The sequence below is a fragment of the Balaenoptera acutorostrata genome, chromosome 3 (assembly GCF_949987535.1).
Source record: "Balaenoptera acutorostrata chromosome 3, mBalAcu1.1, whole genome shotgun sequence".
NCBI lineage: Eukaryota > Metazoa > Chordata > Mammalia > Artiodactyla > Balaenopteridae > Balaenoptera > Balaenoptera acutorostrata.
The window spans coordinates 17200166-17226818 of NC_080066.1; the positions used below are offsets into that span (position 1 = coordinate 17200166).

Below are 26653 nucleotides of genomic sequence, written 5' to 3' on the forward strand. Positions count from 1 at the left end.
TATCATCCAAAATGAAAATAAATAAGGAAACACAAGCTTTAAAAGATACATTAAACAAGATGGACTTAATTGATATTTATAGGACATTCCATGCAAAAACAACAGAATACACATTCTTCTCAAGTGCTCATGGAACATTCTCCAGGATAGATCATATCCTGGGTCACAAATCAAGCCTTGGTAAATTTAAGAAAATTGAAATCGTATCAAGTATCTTTTCCAACCACAACGCTATGAGACTAGATGTCAATTACAGGAAAAAATCTGTAAAAGGGCTTCCCTGGTGGCGCAGTGGTTGAGAGTCTGCCTGCTAATGCAGGGGACACGGGTTCGAGCCCTGGTCTGGGAAGATCCCACATGCCGCGGAGCGGCTGGGCCCGTGAGCCACAATTACTGAGCCTGCGCGTCTGGAGCCTGTGCTCCGCAACAAGAGAGGCCGTGACAGTGAGAGGCCCGCGCACCGTGATGAAGAGTGGCCCCCGCTTGCCACAACTGGAGAAAGCCCTAGCACAGAAACGAAGACCCAACATAGCAATCAATCAATCAATTAATCAATAAAAATAAATAAATCTTTAAAAAAAAAAAAAAAAAAAATCTGTAAAAAATACAAACACATGGAGGCTAAACAGTACACTACTTAATAACCAAGAGCACTGAAGAAATCAAAAAATACCTAGAAACAAATGACAATGAAAACACGACCACCCAAAACCTATGGGATGCAGCAAAAGCAGTTCTAAGAGGGAAGTTTATAGCAATACAATCCTACCTTAAGAAACAAGAAACATCTCAAATAAACAATCTATCCTTACACCTAAAGCAATTAGAGAAAGAAGAACAAAAAAACCCCCAAAGTTAGCAGAAGGAAAGAAATCATAAAGATCAGATCAGAAATAAATGAAAAAGAAATGAAGGAGACAATAGCGAAGATCAATAAAACTAAAAGCTGGTTCTTCAAGAAGATAAACAAAATTGATAAACCATTAGCCAGACTCATCAAGAAAAAAGTGGAGAAGTCTTAAATCAATAGAATTAGAAATGAAAAAGAAGTAATGACTGACACTGCAGAAATACAAAGGATCATGAGAGATTACTACAAGAAGCTCTATGCCGATAAAATGGACAACCTGGAAGAAATGGACAAATTCTTAGAAATGCACAACCTTATGAGACTGAACCAGGAAGACATAGAAAATATGAAGAGATCAGTCACAAGCATTGAAATTGAGTCTGTGATTAAAAATCTTCCAACAAACAATAGCCCAGGACCAGATGGCTTCACAGGGGAATTCTATCAAACATTTAGAGAAGAGCTAACACCTATCCTTCTCAAACTCTTCCAAAATATAGCAGAGGGAGGAGCACTCCCAAACTCATTCTATGAGGCCACCATCACTGTGATACCAAACCCAGACAAAGATGTCACAAAGAAAGAAAACTACAGGCCAATATCACTGATGAACATAGATGCAAAAATCCTCAACAATATACTAGCAAACAGAATCCAGCAGCACATTAAAAGGATCATACACCATGATCAAGTGGGGTTTATCCCAGGAATGCAAGGATTCTTCAATATATGCAAATCAATCAATGTGATACACCATATTAACAGATTGAAGGAGAAAAACCATATGATCATCTCAATAGATGCAGAGAAAGCTTCTGACAAAATTCAACACACATTTATGACTAAAACCTTCCTGAAAGTAGGCATAGAGGGTACTTTCCTCAACGTAATAAAGACCATATATGACAAACCCACAGCCAACATCATCCTCAATGGTGAAAAACTGAAACCATTTCCACTAAGATCAGGAACAAGACAAGGTTGCCCACTCTCACCACTATTATTCAACATAGTTTTGGAAGTTTTAGCCATAGCAATCAGAGAAGAAAAAGAAATAAAAGGAATCCAAATCAGAAAAGAAGAAGTAAAGCTGTCACTGTTTGCAGATGACATGATACTATACATAGAGAATCCTAAAGATGGTACCAGAAAACTACTAGAGCTAATCAGTGAATTTGGTAAAGTAGCAGGATACAAAATTAATGCACAGAAATCTCTTGCATTCCTATACACTAAAGATGAAAAATCTGAAAGTGAAATTAAGAAAACACTCCCTTTTACCACTGCAACAAAAAGAATAAAATACCTAGGAATAAACCTACCTAAGGAGACAAAAGACCTGTATGCAGAAAATTATAAGGCACTGATGAAAGAAATTAAAGATGATACAAATAGATGGAGAGATATACCATGTTCTTGGATTGGAAGAATCAACATTGTGAAAATGACTCTACTACCCAAAGCATTCCACAGATTCAATGCAATCCCTATCAAACTACCACTGGCACTTTTCACAGAACTAGAACAAAAAGTTTCACAATTTGTATGGAAACACAAAAGACCCCGAATAGCCAAAGCAATCTTGAGAAAGAAAAACGGAACTGGAGGAATCAGGCTCCCTGACTTCAGACTATAGTACAAAGCTACAGTAATCAAGACAGTAAGGTACTGGCACAAAAACAGAAATATAGATCAATGGAACAGGATAGAAAGCCCAGATATAAACCCACGCACATATGGTCACCTTATTTTTGATAAAGGAGGCAAGAATATACAATGGAGAAAAGACAGCCTCTTCAATAAGTAGTGCTGGGAAAACTGGACAGGTACATGTAAAAGCATGAAATTAGAACACTCCTTAACACCATACACAAAAATAAACTCAAAATGGATTAAAGACCTAAATATAAGGTCAGACACTCTCAAACTCTTAGAGGAAAATATAGGCAGAACACTCTATGACATACATCACAGCAAGATCCTTTTTGACCCACCTCCTAGAGAAATGGAAATAAAAACAAAAATAAACAAATGGGACCTAATGAAACTTAAAAGCTTTTGCACAGCAAAGGAAACCATAAACAAAATGAAAAGACAACCCTCAGAATGGGAGAAAATATTTGCAAATGAAACAACTGACAAAGGATTAATCTCCAAAATTTACAAGCAGCTCATGCAGCTCAATATCAAAAAAACAAACAACCCAATCCAAAAATGGGCAGAAGACCTAAATCGACATTTCTCCAAAGAAGATATACAGATTGCCAACAAACACATGAAAGAACGCTCAACATCATTAATCATTAGAGAAATGCAAATCGAAACTACAATGAGATATCTTCTCACACTGGTCAGAATGGCCATCATCAAAAAATCTACAAACAATAAATGCTGGAGAGGGTGTGGAGAAAAGGGAACCCTCTTGCACTGTTGGTGGGAATGTAAATTGATACAGCCACTATGGAGATCAGTATGGAGGTTCCTTAAAAAACTAAAAATAGAACTACCATACGACCCAGCAATCCCACTACTGGGCATATACCCTGAGAAAACCATAATTCAAAAAGAGTCATGTACCAAAATGTTCATTGCAGCTCTATTTACAATAACCAGGACATGGAAGCAACCTAAGTGTCCATCATCGGATGAATGGATAAAGAAGATGTGGCACATATATGCAATGGAATATTACTCAGCCATAAAAAGAAATGAAATGGAGGTATTTGTAATGAGGTAGATGGAGTTAGAGTCTGTCATACAGAGTGAAGTAAGTCAGAAAGAGAAAAACAAATACCGTATGCTAACACATATATATGGAATCTAAGGAAAAAAAAAAAAGGTCATGAAGAACCTAGTGGCAAGACGGGAATAAAGACACAGACCTACTAGAGAATGGACTTGAGGATATGGGGAGGGGGAGGGGTAAGATGTGACAGGGTGAGAGAGTGGCATGGACATATATACACTACCAAATGTAAAATAGATAGCTAGTGGGAAGCAGCCGCATAGCACAGGGAGATCAGCTCGGTGCTTTGTGGCCACCTAGAGGGGTGGGATAGGGAGGGTGGGAGGGAGGGAGATGCAAGAAGGAAGAGATATGGGAACATATGTATATGTATAACTGATTCACTTTGTTACAAAGCAGAAACTAACACACCGTTGTAAAGCAATTATACTCCAATAAAGATGTTAAAAAAAATACATCGCATATTCAAAGTCAAGAAGCATTTTAATCAACATTGAAATTTTTCAGAAGTTGGACAAAAGTAGAGCAGTGACAGCCTAAGAAGCCATGGAATGGTTTCCAGACAGGATTACATCAAGATCGTTAGTTTTGCCAGCATCACGTCTCTGCAAGATGATGATGGGGCTGTGAAGAAGGGCGCTAAGTTAACTCATGTCAAAAGTCATGGTCGGGGGAGATGCCCAAATCACTGAAAGGAGCATCACAAAGACCAGAACCTGCTCTCCATCCCGGGAAATCATCTCATTCAAGCTGCCGAAGGGTGAGACTCAGTTGTACCATCACCAGACAGCAGGTCCATTTCAATCCAACATTCTGCCAGAGCAAGCGACTTTCCAACTCTATTAATAGGGCAGTGATAAAATTTGGTATTGGCTATGAATGTTACACGTTTATGGAACTCCTACATCATAATAGGTACCATTCTAGTTAGACGTGGAGATGAGAGACAATCTTTCTATAAAGAAAAGCCTTTTCTTGGGAGTCACCGTTGGACAACAAAACTCTACTGTCTGATAGTTTCTCACTTATTTGTAATAAGGACCCTAAGGAACAAGAGTAGAAATTATTGAAGAAAGATTAAATTGGATTCAGCCTACTTTTACCATTCAGGATTTTAACGTCATTGGAAAGTAGTAAACTGCGTGAGATGAATGAGGCAACTTCTTTTGAACAGGAAGATTTGACTCTTCACAGATTGGTCCTCCCCCTTGACTCCTGACCACACTGTGATGAGTAACAGAGTATTCGCTTTGCTCTATAGCACTTTAAGTTTTCCACCAAGCAACATACTTTGTGAGCATTCTCTTCCTCTCAGAGAAGTCCACATGTAGGGCTCTCACCATCAATCAGGCAGGATGGCTACAACGTGCTTCTGGGCTAAGTGAGTGGGATTTCCAATTTCCTAATTTTACTTTCTGTTTTCCAGGCTGCATTGTGCACAGGCTCTTCTGTGTAGTGCTCTGAGAAACCTGCAGTGATGTGTTCTCTGTCTTTGAGTGTCTCAAAAACACCAGGCAAATTCTGGAACAACTAGCTTAGTGTACCTGCAGGCGGGGTCGGTGCTTCTCAGACCTGAATGGATGGGCGTATGGGTCATCTGGGGAATCTTGTTAAAACGACTCAGCAGGTCTGGGGTGTGGCCTGATACTCTGCATTTCTAACAGGCCTCCAGGTGACACTGTTGTCCCTGGTTCTCGAGCAGCCAGTCCCTCTGTGGGCACCTGTCGAGATCATGCAGGGCTACGGCGTGGTAGGAGGAATGGAGGGGGAGATGAGACCAGATACGTGCTGGACTCATTCCTCAACCTGCCTAAACTTTGGAGTTCTCATTTATCAAGTGGAATAATGACAAAGCTTAGCTCCCAGAGCTGCTGTGAAAATAGAATGCTCTCAATATAAAGAAGTATAGTGTTATCACCATACAAGATTCCCATAGAGTTTACTCCTTCTCTCCTAAAATGATAGAATTGGTTCACGGGAACTTTACTGCTACTAAGAAGTGACATACGTATGATAATATGATGCTCTTATCTGTATCGTCTTGCAATGTTTCTTTGGAATATTAAAAAAAATGCCAGAGATCATCCTGGTCTCACTTGCTTCTTGGTGCTAAGTTGTACTCAGTTTGAAGATCCCTTCCCTCTGGCTTCTCAACCCCTGAGCTGAAAAGCTGCTTAAGACCCCTTCGTGGATAGAGTTTAGGGAAATAGAGCTAATTCTTGGCAGAACTGCTTTTTAATGCAACACAACAGCTCCATCACTGGGAAGCAGAAACATTATGGAATGTTACAAAATCCATCTGATTTGCAAAAAGATAAAGTGCAATCCAGCCCAAGTGGTGATTAATATGTTAGCAGGGAAGACAGGAGATGGAACAATAAATAATTTTCATGTTTGAAGTTAAATGTTTCAATCCTCGTGACCTATTTAATTCTTGACTTTGGGAAGAATTCTACAGTGATTGAGCTCATTAAACGCAGGAAGAAAAGCCTAGCTTAGCAGCTAACTAGGGACAAGAAATGGGTGAAAAGCATCTATGTTTAAGGTTTCTCAAACAATGAAACAGAAAACATTAACCTATGGCCCTTAGCGTTCTTCAGAAAGTATCTCTGGATTAATTCTGATAGACTCCTTGTAAGTCATCATGTTTTCTGGAAACACCCATGAGCATAAATAGAGTTTAAGTTCAGTAAAGTGATTACCCAACGCTGGCTTTTTTCTCTAAGCAGAGAGACCTAAAACTCCACTGAATAGGGAAAATGTCCTCTTCTTAGTTAAATCCTGGAAGATGCCAAAGGTGTCAGTGTCCAGAGAGAAGTAGGAATATTGATTCACTGGGAGGAGCTGGGCAGAGCAATCCACCCTCATGGAGTTCCTGTGCTTCAGAATTTAGTTTTCCTATAATCAGAGGAAGGTGAAGAAAGAACCATTGGCACATGGATGGTGGGAATGAGGGGAGGCCAGTTGTGTTGCAACAAGCTTTCTTAAGCATTTACTCTACTCTACCCTCCCCTCTTGTCTTTGTTTATTATTATTATTATTACCACTACTATTATTTTAGTCCCAGATGGAAAAGAAATTTTCCTAAGAATTACCAAGTAGCTCAACTTTGCCCTTTCTCAAAATTTAGCATAGCTGCATGCCTAAACACTGTCAGATTTATTATCTATTCACTACAAGAACAAAACTTACCAACAGATACTTGGGAATTTCATTTAAAAAAAGAAAAAACTTTACAAAATGGAATATAGAAACATTTGACACAAGATTTGGAGTTGAAAATTTTCCATTTATAATGCCAAATACTTTATGCCTTATCTTGACAAGTATCCAGTTTAGGTTGATATTCTTTCAGGAAATGTCTTCTTAATCTTCTCTCCTTATTAGGATATTATTTTTAAAAGAGAACTTTAAAAAATCTTGAAAGTTATTTGATGCTGGAATAATACCAATTTCTTTAACAATAACAAAGCTAATATAATAAAAGCCATCAGGTTTGGGATATTTTAGGAAAATGTTTAATTCAACTGTTTCTTTGGAATGTAGTAGTCATAGTTTGGAATTTAAGTTACAGTTCAGTTCTATGTGGTTTTTTATGCAACTCAGTGTCTGAGAATACAAATGTCGTTTAAAGTTAAGGCTTCGCTGTTCATTTTGAATCAACAATTTACAAGTGTCATATTGTCATAGAAAATAAAAATTTCTGTAAAAAAAATTTGCACAAAATTTTATGATGGTACAAAACATGAAGCAATAATATACCAGTAAAATGAAAACATTTTACTACAGAAAGCTTTATAGATCTCAATAAAGAAAAAAATATGTTATTTTACACCTTTTAAAATTACGAAACAATCTAAAACAATATAAACTGAACATTTTGTAACACTGCCTTTACAAATTAATAACTTTATAAACATATAATTTTTAAATATATTTATCAGTGCAAGATACTTTCAAATTTAAAGTTGCAGTATCATTTTTCCTTGGCTGAAGACAACTGTAAGCCAGTTGCCTTAAAGATAAATCAAGTCTTAATGCTTTCATCCTGGTACGATTATAACGGCTGAATGGATGCCTCTGGAGATAAGAATCTATTCTTCTTTCATAGTGATCAATACTTTCCTGGAAACAAAAGGCATTCTCAATTCAATTAGACCAGGATGAATGGACTTTTCCCCTCCATGATGCAAATGTGACTCCCACAAATATATTCGAGTGAGACCTACAGCAGTGCCGGAAGGGAGGAAGTTCTTACGGTACAACACGGCATGGCACAAATACACAGAAAACAACCAAAGCTTCTTTGGGTTAATTCAATGCTGCCTGATAAGATATTTACCTCTCTGTGCCATTGGAGGCTTAGGTCTTGCCAGCCCCAAGGCAGGCTTTTTGTTTGGGAGGCACTGGAAGTTTCTAGAAGCATTCATTCAAGTCTCTGTTTTTTCAGGGTTGCTGCTGACTGAATTTTTAAAAACATTTGTTTTGACTTTATTCATTTTCTTCCCCTCTGTCATCTTAAAATACTTCATCCCCAGGCACCAGGATTTATTGTCGCTTTCTTAAATTAACTGTTCTTTCTTCCACTTCCCTTGTCTGACTCAATACCAAAACAAGAAGGCTCTCATGGGTCATTTTTGTGTATTTGGATGTAAAAATCTCCTGTTTTTGGATATGGGGAGAACTCTATTCCTTTGGGTCTCACTTGAAAGCCAATTAGTATTATTTCTTCTCTCAACTTATCACTATTTCTGTTAAATGCAAACATTTCTATCGAAGATCATTTCGATTGGAATAGACAGACAAACGGCTTTAGGAAAAAAGATACTGTCACTTTAACCAGTTAACAAGGAAACCAAAGTTAGACTTTGGAGGGCAAAGTTAGGAATTTCCCTTATTTATTTATTTTCCAACATAAAGTCTAGTAAAAGTGTTTGCCATTACCAGCAGGTTAAAGCTGCAAGTTTCTTTTCTGGATAATGGCAAATGCTTAAATCCTAAGAGAGAAAAAAGACAGAGAGATAGGAGAGAAAGAGTTTACATTTGAAAATACATTCCATATGAAAGAACAGTAAGAGAGAATATTGCAGCTTTATACAAAAGGGTCAAGAGACATGAAATTGAACTACGGAAAAAGCAGAACAATTAAGCCACGTTGCCAAATCTTCGGAGCCCTTGCCTACCCGGAGGCTGACATCTCACACTAAAATATACTTTCTTCTTAGTCAGTGGGCCACCAGGGTTTGATTCAAGAGGAGGGCTTTCACCAGCGAGAAACAGGGCGGGTTAATGTAACACAATGAGAACCAGTACAAACAAAAAGGCACTTGAGAGGACGTAGACCAGCCAGTGCCAAGGATTCTTCGTTGTGGTTGTCGGCATCACACCCAGTTGCCAGCAGTGCTTGGTGATGGCACAGTTTTCTGTATGGAGTTCACAGCACAGGGTTGAGTACAACACTGGAAAACATCGAGGAAATCCGACGGTATTGCTTCGTAAACAGAGCTGACACACTAGACTGGTACTGAGGCTACGGTACTTTAACAGAAAACATCCTACTCCTTCTTTGCCTATGCACGACGCGGGCGATGATACACAAGGCCAGCTTCAGGAGTCCACTGAAATGTGGTTACTCGAATATATTCTGGGCACTGGGCTGCAGGTAGCATGTCCGTCAAAAGGGCCCCACTGAATACGCTTGGCGCCAGCATCTTGGATTTTGCAGTTTCCGAAAAGAATCCAGAAGAGGAAGAGAGAGAAGGGAAAGGGGGAGTCCAAATGAATTATTAAGTCAATCATGCTTGGTCTCAACACCAGCATTTGATTATTCAAAAGAAACCAACAGAAAGAAGCTGACTGTACAGGATTCCGATTGTTGACACAGCTAAGTCGTTCACGTCTGTCGGCCGAACTCATCGAAGCTCCTGAGAAAACCTGGCTTGGCATCATTAACGCACTTCCCAGCCTGAACAGTGAAAGATCAGCCGGTCCCCAGCTCAAGCTCTGTCCTCCGCTCCACTCTCCTGCTCGCCTGGTCACCTCTGTCTGCCTTCATGCCTCCGAGTAAGTACTCTGTGGGTTCAGTTTGTCTTTTTTCAACTTCACGCCATCCACAAGTTCGAAGTTATAGTTCTCCAGGGCAGATAAGTTTCTTTCCGACATCCCGTTGTGCCAGCAGGCACAGTACAGCACGACCCCGCAGACGGCGCCCAGGAGGACGCCCAGGGCGCTCATGGCGATGATGGTGATGAGGATAGGGTCCAGGGTCTTCAACACGTTGCCCGGCTTCCTGGAGATGTTCTCATCACCTTCTCCCGTGCCTTGGTATCCTGGGGTGCTCCCTGGGGAGAAAAACGAAATTGGCTCCGTGAGCTGCCAACGTACCAGATGACAGTAGACAGAGAAATGGAGAAGAAGGAAAGAGAAAGGAGTGAAGCACACGTCCAGACTGGGCTGTCCTCCCCAAGAGCCTGCGGGGGATTTCTGCAGCGGGGGTTTGGCTCCCCCATCGCCAAGAAACACCAACGTTTAGGTTTGACTCATTGCTGGGAATTGAAGGTGGGAGGGAAGGGTATTGGGTGTTGGTGCTGTGATTCTGACAGGAAGCTTAGCGCATGGAAACCACTGACTCTGGGTAAACAATGAGGGTTCGGTTCTAATCTAATTCCGATTTCATGCAGCCTGCCATCTGTGAGATTGTAATCTGTATTTATCGTCCTTGGACAGATATGAGGTCTGTAAACTTTGCAAAATGCTTCGTCACACATTTGTCTAGAGGGGGATTTAACCATTCCTGGTGCATCTGCTTGATCCCAAAACCGGGCATGAGGAACCCGCCCAAGCTGTCCTTCTGTGTGGTTCTGCTACCACATATCAAATCTTCAAGTTTCCCCCTTGAGTCAATGGTGGTTTCACTCAAGAAGGAGAGGGCTTTCAGAAAGAAGGAGGGCATGCCTGCTGCTGACATTTAAAGTGGCTTATGGCTCCAATCTAGAAGCTGGGTCAGTGCTGTGCTGAATAGAACACATTTAATAATCAACATCTTTGCTGCCCTGGTGGTTTCGCTGGAGATGGTCACACAGCTCTGCACTCAGGCACTGGGGAAATGTTTTCTTTAGAGTGGAACATGAGAAATTACTAACATGGGAGCTCTGAGTCTCATTACCTGGGACTAGAAATGAGACTAAAATGTCAATGTGCAACAGGCCTGGTGTTTACTTAATGGTGTTCTCATCAACAAGGATTCCAATCAAAGAAAACTAAAAATATGAGATGCAAGTCCCTAAATAGGGGGAAACAAGCCACGGGGACATATTAATATTCTCTCCCTTGATGCAACATTGTTTTGAAACAACCTCTAATAAAGTTTACAACCCAGCGTGGACTACATAACTGAGCTAAACGAGTCATGTGTTAATATGACCACCCACAGACATAGTGCCATCTTTATTTGTCTCCATCAAGTCCAAGTCTGGCTATAGTAGGTCCACATTTCTAATGGCAACAGGTGCTGCTGTTGATGGATAGGGCACAGAACTGCCGGCAGCAGCTGTGAGTGATGCTGGGGCAAGTGTCCAACGCCACCACTGCTGGCAGGAGGCGCAGAGACTTCTGGGAATAAAATAATATCAGGCAAGGCCTAACTCCGACCAAATGTCTTGCGTTGGATCACAAAGCAGTGTTCAACGAAAACACACATTTTCGAGTTAATCAGTCTGAAGTCTGAGGCTACCATCTAATTTGCTGTGTTACTTAAGGCCAAGTCACTGCTCTGAGTTTCAATCTCCTCATCTGTAAAATGGGGATAAATACACTCAGAGAGCGGCTGTGAGGATTAAATAAGATAACTCATGTAAAGCGATTGGAACATACTAGCTACTCAGTAAACCCCCATCATCATCAGCAGCATCATTATCATCAATACTGTGATCATTATTGCAAAACGAGGGTTTCAGTAGAGGAGGCTGGGAACAGATGGCCCAAACAAAACAGATTATCACAGAAATTGGGCTCCCGTTCTCTAAAGATTATATCTGGATATCAACCAGGAACAAGAATTTGGGTTGGTTTCAAATTATTATGTGAAAATTATTGCAGGTGTTTGGGTAAGAAACCATCTTCACTAGTTTCCTGTGTCCATAGTTATAAAATGAGAGTGTTTCACGTCATTGTCCTCTGAGCCCCCTCTTCCAGCTCAGGCAGGGAAGGGCCAGGGTAGCACACGTCCCCAGGGCTTACGCCCTTACACAGGCTGAGCCTCTTACTGCGTGCGGCTCCCAAGTCTGCAAAGCAGGTAGGAGAGGGCACTCTGACGACAGCCCAGGCACAGTACCACGGATGTGGGTGTTTATTTCATGTGAGCTGCTTTGATACACCAGGGCACCAAAGTTCCAGAAAGCTTCTTCATAAATATACTGAAAGCCACAGTAAAATATTTTAAAAATCGGTCAGCAAGACAAATTTACCTGTTTCGTCGATTTTACTTTCTGGGTTCTTTTTATCCAGGTCTGCTGGTTCTGACAAGTCAAACAAAATTGAAAGAGATATTTGAACTGCCAACCAAATACAATACAAACTACATAAACCTTTACACACACACACACACACACACACACACACACACACACACACACACAACCACTAATGGCTCTGTTGGGTTTCCTTTGGAGTTTTTAGTACAATCTGACCCCACCAAGTAACTGGAGAGCTATAGAGAGGCAGTGTTAAATGACTAGGGAATTGGTGTCAGATCTAAATCCAGGAAGCACTGCTGGAGCAGAGTGTGTTGTCTTAGGAGAAGAGCAGGGTGGAGGGAAATGGTTTTGGCATTTGGAGTGTGGGGAAATCTGGTGAAAATAGAAAACAGAAGTGGAGTTGCACATATGGCTACCATCCTGTGCTTTTGTAGATAACTGCTTCGTAAGTGTTAGTCAGTTTCTCATATGGTATGTCAGCTCATTAAGGCCAGAGATTGTGTCCTGTGTCTTACCAAAAAAAAGAAAGAATCTGGAGGGAGTGGAGTCCTGGTATCCCTTATGGTTCTGAGTAGAGCACAGGGACCTGGTTCACTGCTATGTCCCCAGCATTTAGAACAGTGTTCAGAACATACGCGGTGCCTCGATAAGTATTTGTTATATTAATGCATGAATAATTAACAAAGAGCTGATAATCTCCCAGCATCCATGGCTAAATATTCAAGGAAACATATTTGTCGAATAATTGTAGAATTATCTTAGACGCCTTTTCATTGTTACAGCAACACAAAGTTTTAATGGTGCTTTAGCTGTGACTTTCTGAGTATAATGCCCAGCAGTAAGCACAGCTAAGCAGATGAGTCACATGAAAACAGAAAGGCTCACGGACTTGTCTTAGCTTCTATATATTCACTGTAGCACTCGGATGCTGCTTTGCACATAGAAGGTGGTCAGTGAAAACCTGCTGGACCAGATTGAATGTACTTCTTGGTTTCAGCTGGTAGAGTTTTTGCTCTCCCATTCCAAAAAACATCACCATCAACCTTCTCATCTTGGAAAAGGAAAGCAGGTAGTACATGCCCCATGTAACTGTATGAAACATACATTTTAACAACTGTGTAGACCTGGATGTGGGGAATTTGTAAAGTAGTTGCAACTTAAATATTAAGCCTTATTTTCTGTGAAGGTCTGCAAAGTACTGTGGCAGGAAGCAGACCTTTATTCACTGCCCTCTTTTTCCCCCAATTTCTTCAATCGACCCTATCAAATTATTGCCACTTTAGGGATTACGTATATCCAATACATTGTATAATAAAAGCTTTGTAAATTGCTGAAATGACCAAAAACCCATTATAGCCAACAGGCCTCCTTTGTCTTAAATTTGCCCAATAGGGTTATTCCATTTTGTTATAATTAACATCCTATTATATAATGATATATAACAAAAGTTTAAGTGTAGCAAATGGAGCTTAAGACTAATTACTGTGCTATTACATTGCCATTAGTGGTGCTATGTATAATTATATATCAAGAACTGGGAGAATGAATTGGTTTTCTACGTCAGACTCTTACTCGTATACACCAGATCGATGAAATCCATAAACTCTGAAATACTAGGCAAACTCTCTAAATTTCCTTTATTCTTTTGAGTCAATTCAACTGTTTTTAGAGTCAGAAACATCTACTTATTGGTAATAAAGCAAAGAATAATGGTGTCTATGATTCATTCACAATGTAATCTTCATTAAATCCACTGTGATAAAAAATTTCAAAGGCCTGCTGCTTGTTGACACACTCAGATATTTGGAATTATCCAGATGTCTGAGTTTTCCACTTCTCATCACAATGTTTAAGCATGGCGTACACAGCCTGGAAACTGTGAGTCTCTTCTTTGCTATGATCTTTGGATTGCATATTATTTGTGTAGTTTTGTGGGTACCAGCCAGACATTCTAAGTGAACCAGGTTAGATAATGGGGCAGCTAAAGGTAGACTGACCTGGCCTTATGCCCTGTTGAACCAGACCACGCGTTCTATAGGATGCGCTTATAGCCCACGTTAAAATTCGAGCTCCAAATGAGCACGACAAAGACCATTCAGTGGAAAGACACGTGCCCTGAGCAAGCGCTGCTTTGGTTTCTACAGCAACCCATACTTACTTGTGCAGTCCTCTTGAGGGATGTGGTTATTGATGCTAATATCATCCACTGCAATCCCGCCAAGGTTGCCTTTTCCGATTTCACCCTCAAAAATCACCTAACAAAATGAGAGCATTTTCACAGTATTTAAATGTTGGGTCCCAAATAACAGTGCTTACAAATGCTTGTTCAGCTCAAGTCACAGCACGTAAATGAAATTCGTGAGATTTCAAAAGAGCACACGATTCGCTCTTCAATCCATATTAACTGCTTGGGGATGGCATAAAACTTCTCCTCACTGTATCTTTGTATGATACAGAATTTAAAACTGGAAAAAAGCAGCAAATTAAAGGAATGTTCATTGTGACAGCCCCAAATAATTATTGAGTAGCATTTTCCCTTCTTTCTCAGCAGTTGGTCCTACGTCTGTAATCTAGGAGACTGTGAAATATGCTACTGAGATTATCATCATTGCAGCACTATCTCAGGTTCACGAAACACCTGAAATAAAATTTGGAATGATTTCCACATCTCATTTGCATAACTTTCAAATATTACCCCAGAGACCCCAAAACAGCTACCCGCCCCATCCTAGAGAAGGGGGCCCACCTGGTAAAGTTTCAGAGATTTGTGCAGCAGGACACGCCCCTCTTTCCAGTGGTCCCCTTGGTGTCCGATGGCCATCCAGACCAACTGGTCATATTCCTCTGGCTTCTGGTAGCGCAGTTTGACCCGCAGCGTGCCCACGTGTGAACCAGACATGTGATACCAGAAGGTCATGCAGTGGGCAGAGTTCTGGGAATAAACCACAGGGCTCACCAGGCGAGCCACTTTGCCTTTCTGGTTTTCGTCAGCTTGGGAGTAGATGAAGTTGCCATCTCCTGCTGTGACAAAAAGCTGTGTTAAAGAGAGTGGCCAAATGGATGAACCTTTGTCTCTTTTCTATCAAGTTCTGCTACTCAAACCTTCTCTCCTGGGCTGAGCACCAGAACCCAATCGTGCAGGGGAAGGGAAAGTGGGCAATGGATGGAAACCTCATTGACACTGGAGGCTCTGCTCTCAGCTTCTGTGAAAGCACATTTGTGACAGAGGCTGTAAACAGCGTTCGTCTGATACCACGTGTCTGGAACGCACTGTCACACGGACACGGGCTATGACTTGTGTTGGTCTCTGCACCATTGCAAGCAGATCGGATGTACAGGAAGACCTATTTTCATGCAACTTTAAGATTGCTTCAGCAGCACGCATGTGAACGCAGACACTAAATGGAAACATTTAGATGTATTCTTATTTATTTACCATTGGAGCAGGTAGACTTCTGGTTGATGATGCTTTGGTCACTGTAACTGCTTGATAATAAAGCTGCAGTTTGTCCAAATAATCTGGCAATCTTTTTTTTTCCGCCAAACTTTGATTCTTTTCTCCTAGTTTGTTTTAATGGCTTATAAATTCCTTAAATACACCTGAGAGCTTGAAACTCAGCTGTGAGCCCCGCTCCTGTTTGATGTGGGCTTCTGGTTCCAGGAGAGGTGAGGCTGTACTTCTGACGCTTATTAGAACCTGCCATTTTGGCAACGGAGATGCTTGCCGAGCTCGGAGGACTAACTCCTGGCTCTGTTGTTAATGAACCCCTGTGGGAGCATTGCCTTCTGCCACCACCTGGTCTAAACACACCACTCGTGTTTCACTGTTTGCTCTGCAAATAGCAATGCTACTATAACACCGTACCTGCTGAAAATATGGATCTGACGCTGAGCCTCAGTGGGCAGCAGGATGTTCGGTGTGCTGCCCCAGAGGCTGGTGTGCTTGGGAGATACTCTTTCACTGTGCGTATGTGAGCACATCCTGAGTCAGCGGCGTCCAGGTGAAGTGGACGTGTCCTCAGCCGCTTTCTTCCCTCACCTGGCTGCTTGTCTGATATGGCTCCCAAGCCCTCTTAATAAAACCGGTGGGCGGGGAAAATGAAAGGAGGGTGGAAATAAAAACCATGGCCCCGGCAGTACGTGTGATGCTCTGGACCACGCAGACTCAAGTCACCCCTGGGGTCTGTTTCCTCCCACTGATTTACCGAATGATGCTCACCTGTGTGTGTAGGGTGCCACTTCACTCAGCCCACCAAGACGGGCAGGTAAGACATGCCCTCGTCTTGCTGCTGCCCCCCGTCCCCGATCTTACGGAGAAGAATGAAGTTGAGGATGCCTAGCTTAGATGGTCCCTGAGTCAGGCCGCTTCTCTGCCCCCTCCTGTGCTGCCTTCTGCCACTATTGCTCCCCCCGGCCATTGGACACCCTCATCCCCCTGCGCTGGAGCCGTTTCCCGCCCGGAACCAGACTGTGAGCACCTCCAGGGTTGGGTTCCCTCCTTTACACCTGAATCTCCAGTGCCCCTCACTGCAGCTGCCATGTATGTGGGCAGCTTGATAGCATATGTGCAATGAAGCAGAGGAAGATGCGGGTTTCGGGAATCCTCTGAAAGGAGGGACATAGCTTCATTGTTAGAGGTCAAATGCGGAAAAGCATGTGGGATTCCTTTGATAAATCCAAAATTGGGCCGCAGGCTATTGTACCTAGATAGTGTTCATTTTCAGAAATCTCCACGTTTGATTTGCAAAGTGCCGCACATGATCGGTGGCAGGCTGTGTGCATGTGTCTTGTGTGGGGGGCTCTTTTCATCCAGACTTTCTCATGTTAACAAGTTCCTGCCTTTCAGATGTCGGGCTCACCCATCTCTCTTGGCAAATGATTGTGTGTCTAGCGCTGCAGGGGTTCCTCCTGGTTTGGGCAGACCTGGCACCACTGCCAAGTAAATCGGGGCGTCTGGGAGGACAAAAGAGACCAATCCTTCTGAAGGAATCGCACTTCTCAGCCGCTAATCTAAGACAAGCCCGCCTTTCCTGACACTCCAACACACAAAGTGCTGATGTTTTTCTTTTCAGGGATTTTATCACAGTTCTGGGTCGGGAACGCTCTCTCCGTTTTCTCAATTAGCACTGTACTTCTGCAAGCCTTTTAGCTTTTGTCTCTGGCTAACATAGCTTTTAACCTCCTTTGAATGTCAGATCCTACTGAGCCATTTTGCTTCACTTTGCATCAATTTTTCCACCATTACTGCCTTCATTTCAGCTAATTGCATTTGGTTAATTTGATGCCATTTCTATGTACAGTGCCATTTACAGTCAAAGTATTTTAAGTTTTCTAAAACTGCTTGTCTTAAGATTCAATTGAAAGTGTCTCAGAATTGAAGGAGTCCAATTTTATCCAATTTCCCTGTCATTCTTATTAGGAAAGGAAGTAGCTGTGATGGAAAGAGGCCTATTCAACCTACTTAATGGTTTTATTCACAGGGGAAAAAGTGAACAACAAAGTGGGAAAGGCATGAAGTACCCTTTGCCTGTCCATCGGCCCACTGGCCCACTCATCCCAAGCACAGGCATGGGGAAACTTGGCTTAATGAGATTTCTCAGCATCAGCAAATGCCCCTCTGGGGTCTCTTTTGGGAAACATGACTTGAGGAAGCAGTCCTGTCGGTATCACTGATTAGGGCAGAAGTTTGTGGGTTGGGTGTTTGTGTGTGTGTGTGTGTGTGTGTGTGTGTGTGTGTGTGTGTGTGAGGGTATGCGTGTGCGTTTTTTTGCAGGACACTGATGGTTCTTTATTCCGTATTTCAAGTTGGGTGATAAAACGACTAGGAGGAAAACAAGATGGCAGCGGGTAAAAGAGTTCCCCAAAGTGGCTGACGGCTCCCTATGTACCCCAACCTTAATTAACCTTAGAAGGAAAGGAAGACAGGAGGTGAGGTGGGTTGTGAGCTGCGGTGTGGTGAGGTTTCTATCTGCTCAGAGGGAATGGGCTAGATTTACAATCTTCCTCAAAAGAACAAGATTTCTACCCCTACCCCAATCCATTTCCACTTCATGGGTCAAGACAGTAAGCGTTAAGCTCACTTATTGTTTCTTTAGCTGTAAAATAAACGGGATGACACCATCTATGGTGGTGTTTGGACTTGCTTCCAAACAATCCAGAGTCAGGATGCTAGAGATAAAATAAGACTCCTAGGATTTGATGGTTGTTGAAGTTGGGTTATGTACAGAGAGGGTTCATTTTACTATTTCTTTTCTACTTTTGAATACATTTGAAATTTCCCATGAAAAATGTTCAGAAAAAGTAGAAAACAGGTATTAATTCACACACACTGATTTGCCAAGTTTGCTATTTTTCAGAGGGGCCAATCAGTTGCCACATTTAATCAGCATTCTCTACAAAGTGGCCTAAGGGAATCTCTACTAGGGGAGGACATGATGTTAATTGCAGTAAAGAAAAGCAAAAGTGAATGCTCTGTAGTATTTTCTAAACTCCCTAAACTCAGAGACCCATCAACCCTCCGCAGTAACACTTTCTCTAATTCAAAGAAATGAGGCCACAGTGAACCCTCCATTACCTGTGTGATCCTGAATCGGTCCCGTCTTGCTGGTCAACACACTCCATTTGAGCTGCACGTGACTGTCATGCTCCCAGTGACAGAATGTCTTATGAGAACCCCAGCCAAACTCACAGTTAAAACCATATGTTGGAAACTCTTCAGTGGGTGGAAAGGAAAAAAACAGAGACAAGCAGAGAAAGACACATTTAATCATTTAGGTCAAAGAGGTCCTTAATTCGTTCATGGAAAGCATGATTTACATAACTTCATGTCTGTTTGAAAATTCCAGGAAAGCCACAAAATCCAGGATTACCAGGAAACTCAAAAGATGCATGGAGAAGTCCAAATGCTTACAACATCATATTTAGTAACATTTAAAACAATTTTTTTTTTTTTATCCAGCTCAAAAAGATTATGGACTGCCTGTCAAATTGCTACATAAAATTTCCAGGAAGGTTACTTTCCAAAGCATGTATATTACATGTATATTCTATTAGCATTCTCCCTATTTCCGCAATACTTAATATGAAAGATACTCTGCTCTTGAGGATGAGTCATATAAATTGATATCCACCAATGAAAAGAATCTTAATTAGAGATTGACCCATGAACCTCAAAAGTCTAGAAACGTGACTTGGCTGAATATCTCACCCTGGAGGTTATTTGTATTCTCACCACACCAGCTTATGCTTCAGGTTTTTACTGGCAGATCTCTGAAGCATTTCATAAGATTATTTTTTACTTCTGTGCTTTATATCAGGTCAGTTAATTTTAACTGGAAGCCTCTGCTTTTTTAGTGAATTTTCAGATTTGTCTATTAATTGTTTGCCCCACTTAAAACCTCAATGTAAGGTCAAGTAAAGCCAAAGCATACTTGAATAGGTACCCACTTGTATATTTTTTAACGTTCAAAATGCTGTCTTTGGAATCTAAAAGGAAAGTATGAAGGGATTCTCAGGAATGATTTGTGTGTTCTACAAGGTGCTATTTGGCTATGGGGTTTTTTAAACCTCTCTAGCCTTATTTTTTTACTCAACCCTTTTTTTGGGGAAATTGGTTAACTTTTTAAGGATGGGGAAAATGAAGTCTTTGATGCTTGGAATTTTGGGGGGGGAAACTTGAGCTAACAATAAAAAATAATCCTAAAGATAAAATTCCCTTGTTTCGGCCAGTCCCACTCCTCCCCCGAATATACAATAAAATTAAACACACAATAGGGGCTGGTTTCTCTAATGAGGGTCACTGCTTCTCACTGAGTTCAGGTGTCCACAAGATGGCAGCATTGAGACGACGAGGAAGGTGCCTACGGCAGCTAGCCAACTGATCTAAAAAATAAAGCCGCAAAACAACGTCTCTGTACAATAAGGGAAGTATGGTATTATATGCTGTGTTAGGGTCAGGCTGAGAGCCTGTCTCATTTGGATCTTTTCTTTAACTTTGTCTAAGCATTTAACACAAATATCTTGCTTTCTTCTCCGAGTCTGGGCTCTCTGGCCCCTCCCCCACTTCAACAATGGCAGGAGGGATTGTAATGGAAAGGTTTATTGAATAGATAAGAATGAGTTACTTTGCATTTTGAGTTTCCAAGGAACTCTTTTCAAATGCTAATGTGAAATTTGGAAGGAAGGCACCACACGCATTGTCAAAACTGAGCAGGATGGATTCTCCCATCCGATGACAGTGTGACCTGCCAAAGGATTCACAGGGACAGCTGGGAAAGTAAACCTAGTAAATCACGTGATGTGTATAACGTGAGCACTTTCAGTTAGGGCAAAGGGCTGTATTTCACAGCGGTAGTGTCATTGGAGAGACAGATTTCATGCCTAGTCCATCATAACCACGAAATAGGGCTTCTTAAAGCATGAGAAACCCTCTCCAAAATCTGCCCTGCTTCTGTGCAGCAAGATTGAATTTTGCAGAAGTAGTGGTCAGCTGAACAGTGACAGAATGGTTGAACAACCTTGGATGTCAACGCCCACAGCCCCGGAAAGTACTGTTGTGTAATCTCATGTTAGAAAATGTTAATATGGGAAAATGTTAATATGTGTGTGGTTCTGGGGTCTCTACTTAAATGTTATTTATAAGACATGCACAAAGAGGAGGGCAGTAAGCCATTACAGCATACACATTTCTGGTTATATTTGCCTTGTTAATACATTAAATTTATTGTATAATTTACAGAAAACCATACTATCCGTAATTTGGCTATTACTATTCTGGTGATGTCATAAAATATAAGAAGAACTCAGGTATTTTTGTCATGGCCAGGACAAGAGGATGGCTTTGCCTGAAAGAGTAATTCAGGCACTTCTCCTGCTCCAGTGAATGGAAGTCAGCCTTTATCTTCCGCTGTTCTTCCCAATCTACAAATTTAAAATGGCGATCTGCTCTAACTACTCTTTTATCTCCTTGTCCCGATCATATAATTTATGGCAATCTTGTTAAATTAAAATAATTTTTTTTTTAAAATCAGTACCTTTTGTGGGGGATGGGTATGGAGTCAGAATAGTTCAATGTTGAAGATTCAAGCCTGGCTAGAAAGGCTATTAAACACACAAAATACACAAAAACATTTCCAGAAAGGGGGGGAAAAAAAGAGGAAGAGAGAAGGACAGAAGCAGAGGAGAAAAGGGCAGAGAAAGAAAGAGAAAAAAAGCAAATGGATGAATGAAATGTGTATATAGGACTAAGTACGTGTGACCTTTCAATCTTCAAAATATTACCCAGGCCCTGTGGCTGCACAATTCTCATTAAATTCATTGGGAATAATCTGGCTAAATCCCTTCTTGACTCTTCAAAATAGCAGGAAACAATATTCTGAACTTAAAACAAATTTATAGCCTCTGTGAGCCAGCACCAGCTGCGCCTGGTGAACCTAGTTTGCCCGGAGTTAGATCATTAGCACCATATACGTACAAGGATTTAATTTTTAAATCTGGTCTTCAAAACTTCTATTGGGTATGCAAGCTTGCTTACTCATAGGCTGGTCTTGCAGTGGAAATAAATGGAGGTGCCTGGGTCAATGCAACCATGGGTCATGAACATACTCTGAACTGCTCTAGTGGATGTTTGGGGATCCCTGGAGGGTAAGAGGCTTCACCAGGGGGAGCTGGATTTAAAATGCAGGGTTTCTCATCAGTTCCTGGCAGAGCATTAATAGGCTTTTATGCATCTGATTACAACCCAGACAGTATATGAATATTATATGCCCACTGAATGTATTATATTGAGAAGAATCCTCAACATGAAGGCTTCAGACTCTGCTTGAATCTCTAGTGGCTTCAGCAAAATCAGATGATGATGCAAGTTTAGGGTCTGACTTGCTGCTGCTTGTCAAGGTGCCTGCAGGACAGTGGGGATCCAGGTATCAATCGGTTCATCTGACCAGGGGGTGAACACCACAGAGTTAGACCTGATCTCTGAGCATTGGCTTAGCCAGGAGGTGATGAACGGAACTCATCAAAGAAGCTCAGACAGTTCACTATCCGTAAACGAAGATCTAGAGAGCCAGATTCATGACTCAGACAATGGAAAAACAGGAAACCAAGGCAAGTTGTAAAGGACTCTGGGCTGACTGTAGAACAGACCACCCCATCAATAAGCCCTGTGGTCCTGTAATAGAAAAGAACAAACCTTGGGGACTTCCCTGGTGGTGCAGTGGTTAAGAATCTGCCTGCCAATGCAGGGGACACGGGTTCGAGCCCTGGTCTGGGAAGATCCCACATGCCGTGGAGCAACCAAGCCCGTGAGCCACAACTACTGAGCCCACGTGGCACAACTACTGAAGCCCGAGTGCCTAGATCCTGTGCTCTGCAACAGAAGCCACCGCAATGAGAAGCCTGCTCACTGCAATGAAGTGTAGCCCCCGCTCACCGCAACTAGAGAAAGCCCGCGCACAACAACGAAGACCCAATATAGCCAAAAATAAACAAACAAATAAATACATTAAAAAAAAAAAGAACACAACCATATTATAAAAAAAAAAAGAAGAAGAACAAACCTGACTGCATATTGGATCTATTCCTTTAGCTCTAACCCTGTGCTCTCTTGCCGATGCTTAGTCTTGTTGGCTCTGCACTTTTGTAAAAGAATGTTGCCTATAGCCTGAAATATACAGGAAAGCCCATTCTCAAGGCTGACCTTTAAAGGTATAACACTTTCCCATTCATATAGAAATAAAAAGTTGCAGAATATAAAATAACAATTGTCTTGTTGGAGGTTTATAGGAACACTGTGACCACACATCCATGAACAGCTGCAAGAACAAAGGATTCCAGCACTAAGAAGTTTACAACAACTAGCCACACCCCCTCCCCTTTTAGTCTAAAAGAAGCTTGAATCCTAACTCGGGTAAGATGGTTCTTTGGGACACTAGTCCTCCATCTTCTTGGTCTGCAGGCTTTCTGAATAAAGTTGCTATTCCTTGTCCCAATACTTTGTCTCTCGATTTATTGACCTGCCGTGGGGTGAGCAGTAGGAAACTGAACTCGGTAACAGTTTGACGTGAACTTGTTCAGGTGGTGGCAGCAAGGCGTCTTACTGGTTCACGATTTGTACATCTGCCCTCTGACCACAGTAGACCCTATGAGATGACTGTCTGCTCTGGATCTCCTCTGCGAAGCTATCAAGACAAAGGCCTTGAGCTCATGCACAAATCAAAAGTTCACAGAGCCATTCCTGGTCTGATAACAAAGACTTCCAGCATCGAGGGAGAGTCATCCCATTTTGGGATCTGATGTACCTTTCCATTTTCCCCAAGGTTGCTGTTCATGTTTGCTTTTTTGATGACCCCTAGTTCTTTGGACAGGCAAGAAAAGAGATGAGATCTAACAAGCTAGCTGGCAACTTCCTAGTGATTGTAATTAACTCTCTGGCAAGGGGAAAAACTAGAACGACAGTTAAAATGTTTGTTACATTATTAGAACGTCACTTGTTCACCTTACCCCTCTTCCCTTTATGACAGAGGGTCATAAAGAACCTGCAAGGAAGTTACCCCATAAAAACCACCCTGGTGGGGCTGAGTGGGAAACCAGGAATTTCCTATCAGGGAAGATGGGATGAGAGCAAGAGCCCCATCCAGGAGGCAGGGGCCGCCAGCCAATCCCCTGAGGCTACGCTTTATAACCTGAAAAGGTGTGGAAGGGACTCCCTGGTGGCTGTTGGAATTTAGCTGAACACTATTCTTCCGTTTCATCTTCGGTATTTGGGGGTGTCTGAGCTGAGTGGCAGCAGGGAGTCTGTCACCCTGAGCCCACCATGGGGAAACCTGGGGTTAAGTTCAGCTAAAGGGAAGTTTGTTTTGCTGGTTAATCGGGTCAAGAGTGACAGCACCCTTTAAGGAAGCATGCTAATCAGAGCAGTCCTTTCTGCGTTCTGCTGGCTGCGGAGGGTCTGCTGTTGAGGAAACAGTGATGTACACCACATGCCCCATTAAGAAGTGACCGTGGAGGCCAAGGCTGCGGGCTTCAGTAGAGGAAATGGGAGAAGCTGGTGAGCTGACCTGTTCACCTCACTCTGATGATTAACTTTAAAGTATGTAAAACTTCTGATTGCTTACACGGACTGTTTCCCCTGGTGTGTGTCTGTGGGGAAGATTTTCAAAAAATACTAACAGAATACAAAAGAGAGTGAGGGGGAGGCCACCTTATCCCTGTGGCTGGGCCCTGATCAACAGCAAAGCCAGAGGCTCTAAAAGTCATCACAGGGCCTCTATTAATAAAAGGATGCAGAGGTGCCCTTCCCGAGGGCGCTCCTCTCCGGGTGCACTGCTAGCCCTGGTTTCCTGCACCGCATCTCGTGGCGCACCCACTGGAAATGCGGCTGTAAAACTGCCAACTCTGTGGCAGACAAAACTGACAAACTTCGCCTGTCTCTGATTTGCTGAGTGGCGATGAAAATAAATAGTCAGGCTGCTGCCTGGGAGACTTCCTTCTCCTGAGTTTGCAAACACAGTCCGTGTCCTAGATGTGCTGCGTTTAAACAAAGTATGTTCCTCGGTTCCTTCCGCTGAGAGCGGGGATTGTCACCATTTGGCAATGACTGATGGGGAAGGAAATGTTGCTCCCTGCTGCATATACATGTGGATGAAAGGAAAGCAGTGTTTATGGCTCATGCTTGGGGACCAGATGCTGGTGACATCTCTGCTAGGACTTTGAGGGCAACGGAAATTGAGAACCGTAGCGATGTGCTATTTTGTGGGAAAGGACAGGCATATGTGAAATCTACCACATTTTCTCTTTGGTATTTGATACCTGATTGTATAGTGCTGTCTATCACGGTTGGCTTTTCTGTGGTCAGCACAGTGGTACCACCTGAAACACAGAAACAGTAACATATGAGATGAGAAAAAGGCAGCATTGTAGGTAATATTTAGTAGAGAATGTTGTAGGCTTACATACATCTGCTAGAGGCTAGCAGTTCCCTCAGATAATTCTTCCTTTAATTCCAGCTATAGCAAATGTCTTAAATTTTGTTCACCACTATATCAAATTCAAATAAACCACTGTTTTTTACCTGATACATTTATTCATAAAGCATCTAGGCAGTATGGAGAGTTCCAGACTTCCTTCCAAGGGCATTCCTTGACTCCCAGACTAATCGACGACGCTCACAATTGCAAGAGTGAAAAGCAAAGGCCTCCCAAGGTCCTTAGTGACTTAAGTATTAAACTTGACCTGGACCTCTAAGCTTCAAATAGTTTCCCAAGGTTTCAGATGTGTGTCTTGGGGGGAGTTGCAAGGCTGGTCCCCACAATCTATTTTAAAAACTGAAGTTTTAAAGCGGATGGCAGTAATTCCTCCTTTCTTTTGCTGCTGTGGTTGTTTGTTTTTCCCAAGGACAAATAATTCCGCCCAGTATGCAGTTTGGAGAAGCTGCAGGAAAAGGGGAAGGGGCGGAGGGACACATTTCTTCACAGTCCCGAGGAGCTGGAAGACTGCACAAACAACACCCTGAATGCTGTCAACTTCAATCAGCCTGGGTCGACTTGGAATTCGTGGTCTGGGGACCAGTGGAAACTTAGATTTACCCTCTTAGCTTAGGTATCTTAGCTCAGCCATTTTCCGCCCTTCGTCATGAGACTTCTGTTTTAAAGTCCTGTTCTTCAAGTTGCGCAACCCACAAGCATCAACTGAACGCTTCTTGAAAAACTGGTTTGCTGTTTATTACTTTGGTGCTTGAGAAAGCCATTTCTCCATATGTGTGTCTGCCTTGCAGATCATGGTCGAGAGCATCTATTTGCTTTCCCAAGAGATAAAGTAAGGGCATGGAGGGCTCATGCCCATCATGGAAAGTTTGGAGGTGGCTACGAGGTGCCATTGTACACCTTCCAGTAGTGTCATTCAATAAAGACCGTAGGGCTTCCCTGGTGGCGCAGTGGTTGAGAATCTGCCTGCCAATGCTGGGGACACGGGTTCGAGCCCTGATCTGGGAAGATCCCACGTGACGCGGAGTAGCTGGGCCCGTGAGCCACAATTACTGAGCCTGCGCGTCTGGAGCCTGTGTTCCGCAACAAGAGAGGCCGTGACAGTGAGAGGCCCGCGCACCGCGATGAAGAGTGGCCCCCGCTTGCCGCAACTAGAGAAAGCCCTCGCACAGAAACGAAGACCCAACACAGCCATAAATAAATAAATAAAGGCTGTAATCATCTCTATTCTGGCCGAGCCCTAGTCCTATCCTGCAGCTCCCACGGGTGAGAAATCACCCAGATCGTGAATCAGAGAGCCGTAAAACTGAGCTCTTGAAATGGCCTGAAGATTTCTGAGCTAGTCCACTGTAGCACCAAGTCGTGTTACCCCTGCTCGCCCAGTAAATATGCTGGATAAGTGGTCTCACGTGTGCATGGCTTCAATGAGGCAGGCGCTAGGAGAAGCCATTACATATATTATGGGTTAAGAAGGTGAATCTATAATGGCAGAATTGGAGGGAGGCCAGATGCATTAGCATTCCGTTCCCAGTGGTCTTACAGGAGAAAGACTCAAGGTGAAAATTCACTTTTAAAAACAGATATGCACTGTCAGTTTTGTTAG

The 26653-nt window shown here is 42.4% G+C and overlaps 1 protein-coding gene across 8 annotated transcripts in view; it reads right to left on the reverse strand.

The window, feature by feature from the left end:
• Positions 1-7098: 7098 nt before the first annotated feature.
• The window catches only part of NRP1 (neuropilin 1), a 138605-nt gene continuing 119050 nt past the window's right edge, over positions 7099-26653 (reverse strand). For 5 of the 8 annotated variants that reach the window (XM_057541938.1, XM_057541941.1, XM_057541937.1 and 2 more), the window contains 6 exons: positions 24878-24937; positions 18645-18782; positions 14817-15091; positions 14229-14325; positions 12062-12112; positions 7099-9937 (listed from right to left, as the gene is read on the reverse strand). In XM_057541938.1, the coding sequence (XP_057397921.1) occupies positions 9648-9937; positions 12062-12112; positions 14229-14325; positions 14817-15091; positions 18645-18782; positions 24878-24937 (911 nt within the window). In that variant the 3' untranslated portion in view covers positions 7099-9647. The remainder of the gene's footprint in view (positions 9938-12061; positions 12113-14228; positions 14326-14816; positions 15092-18644; positions 18783-24877; positions 24938-26653) is intronic. The other 3 variants (XM_057541939.1, XM_007189849.2, XM_007189847.2) reach the window with 1 other exon arrangement.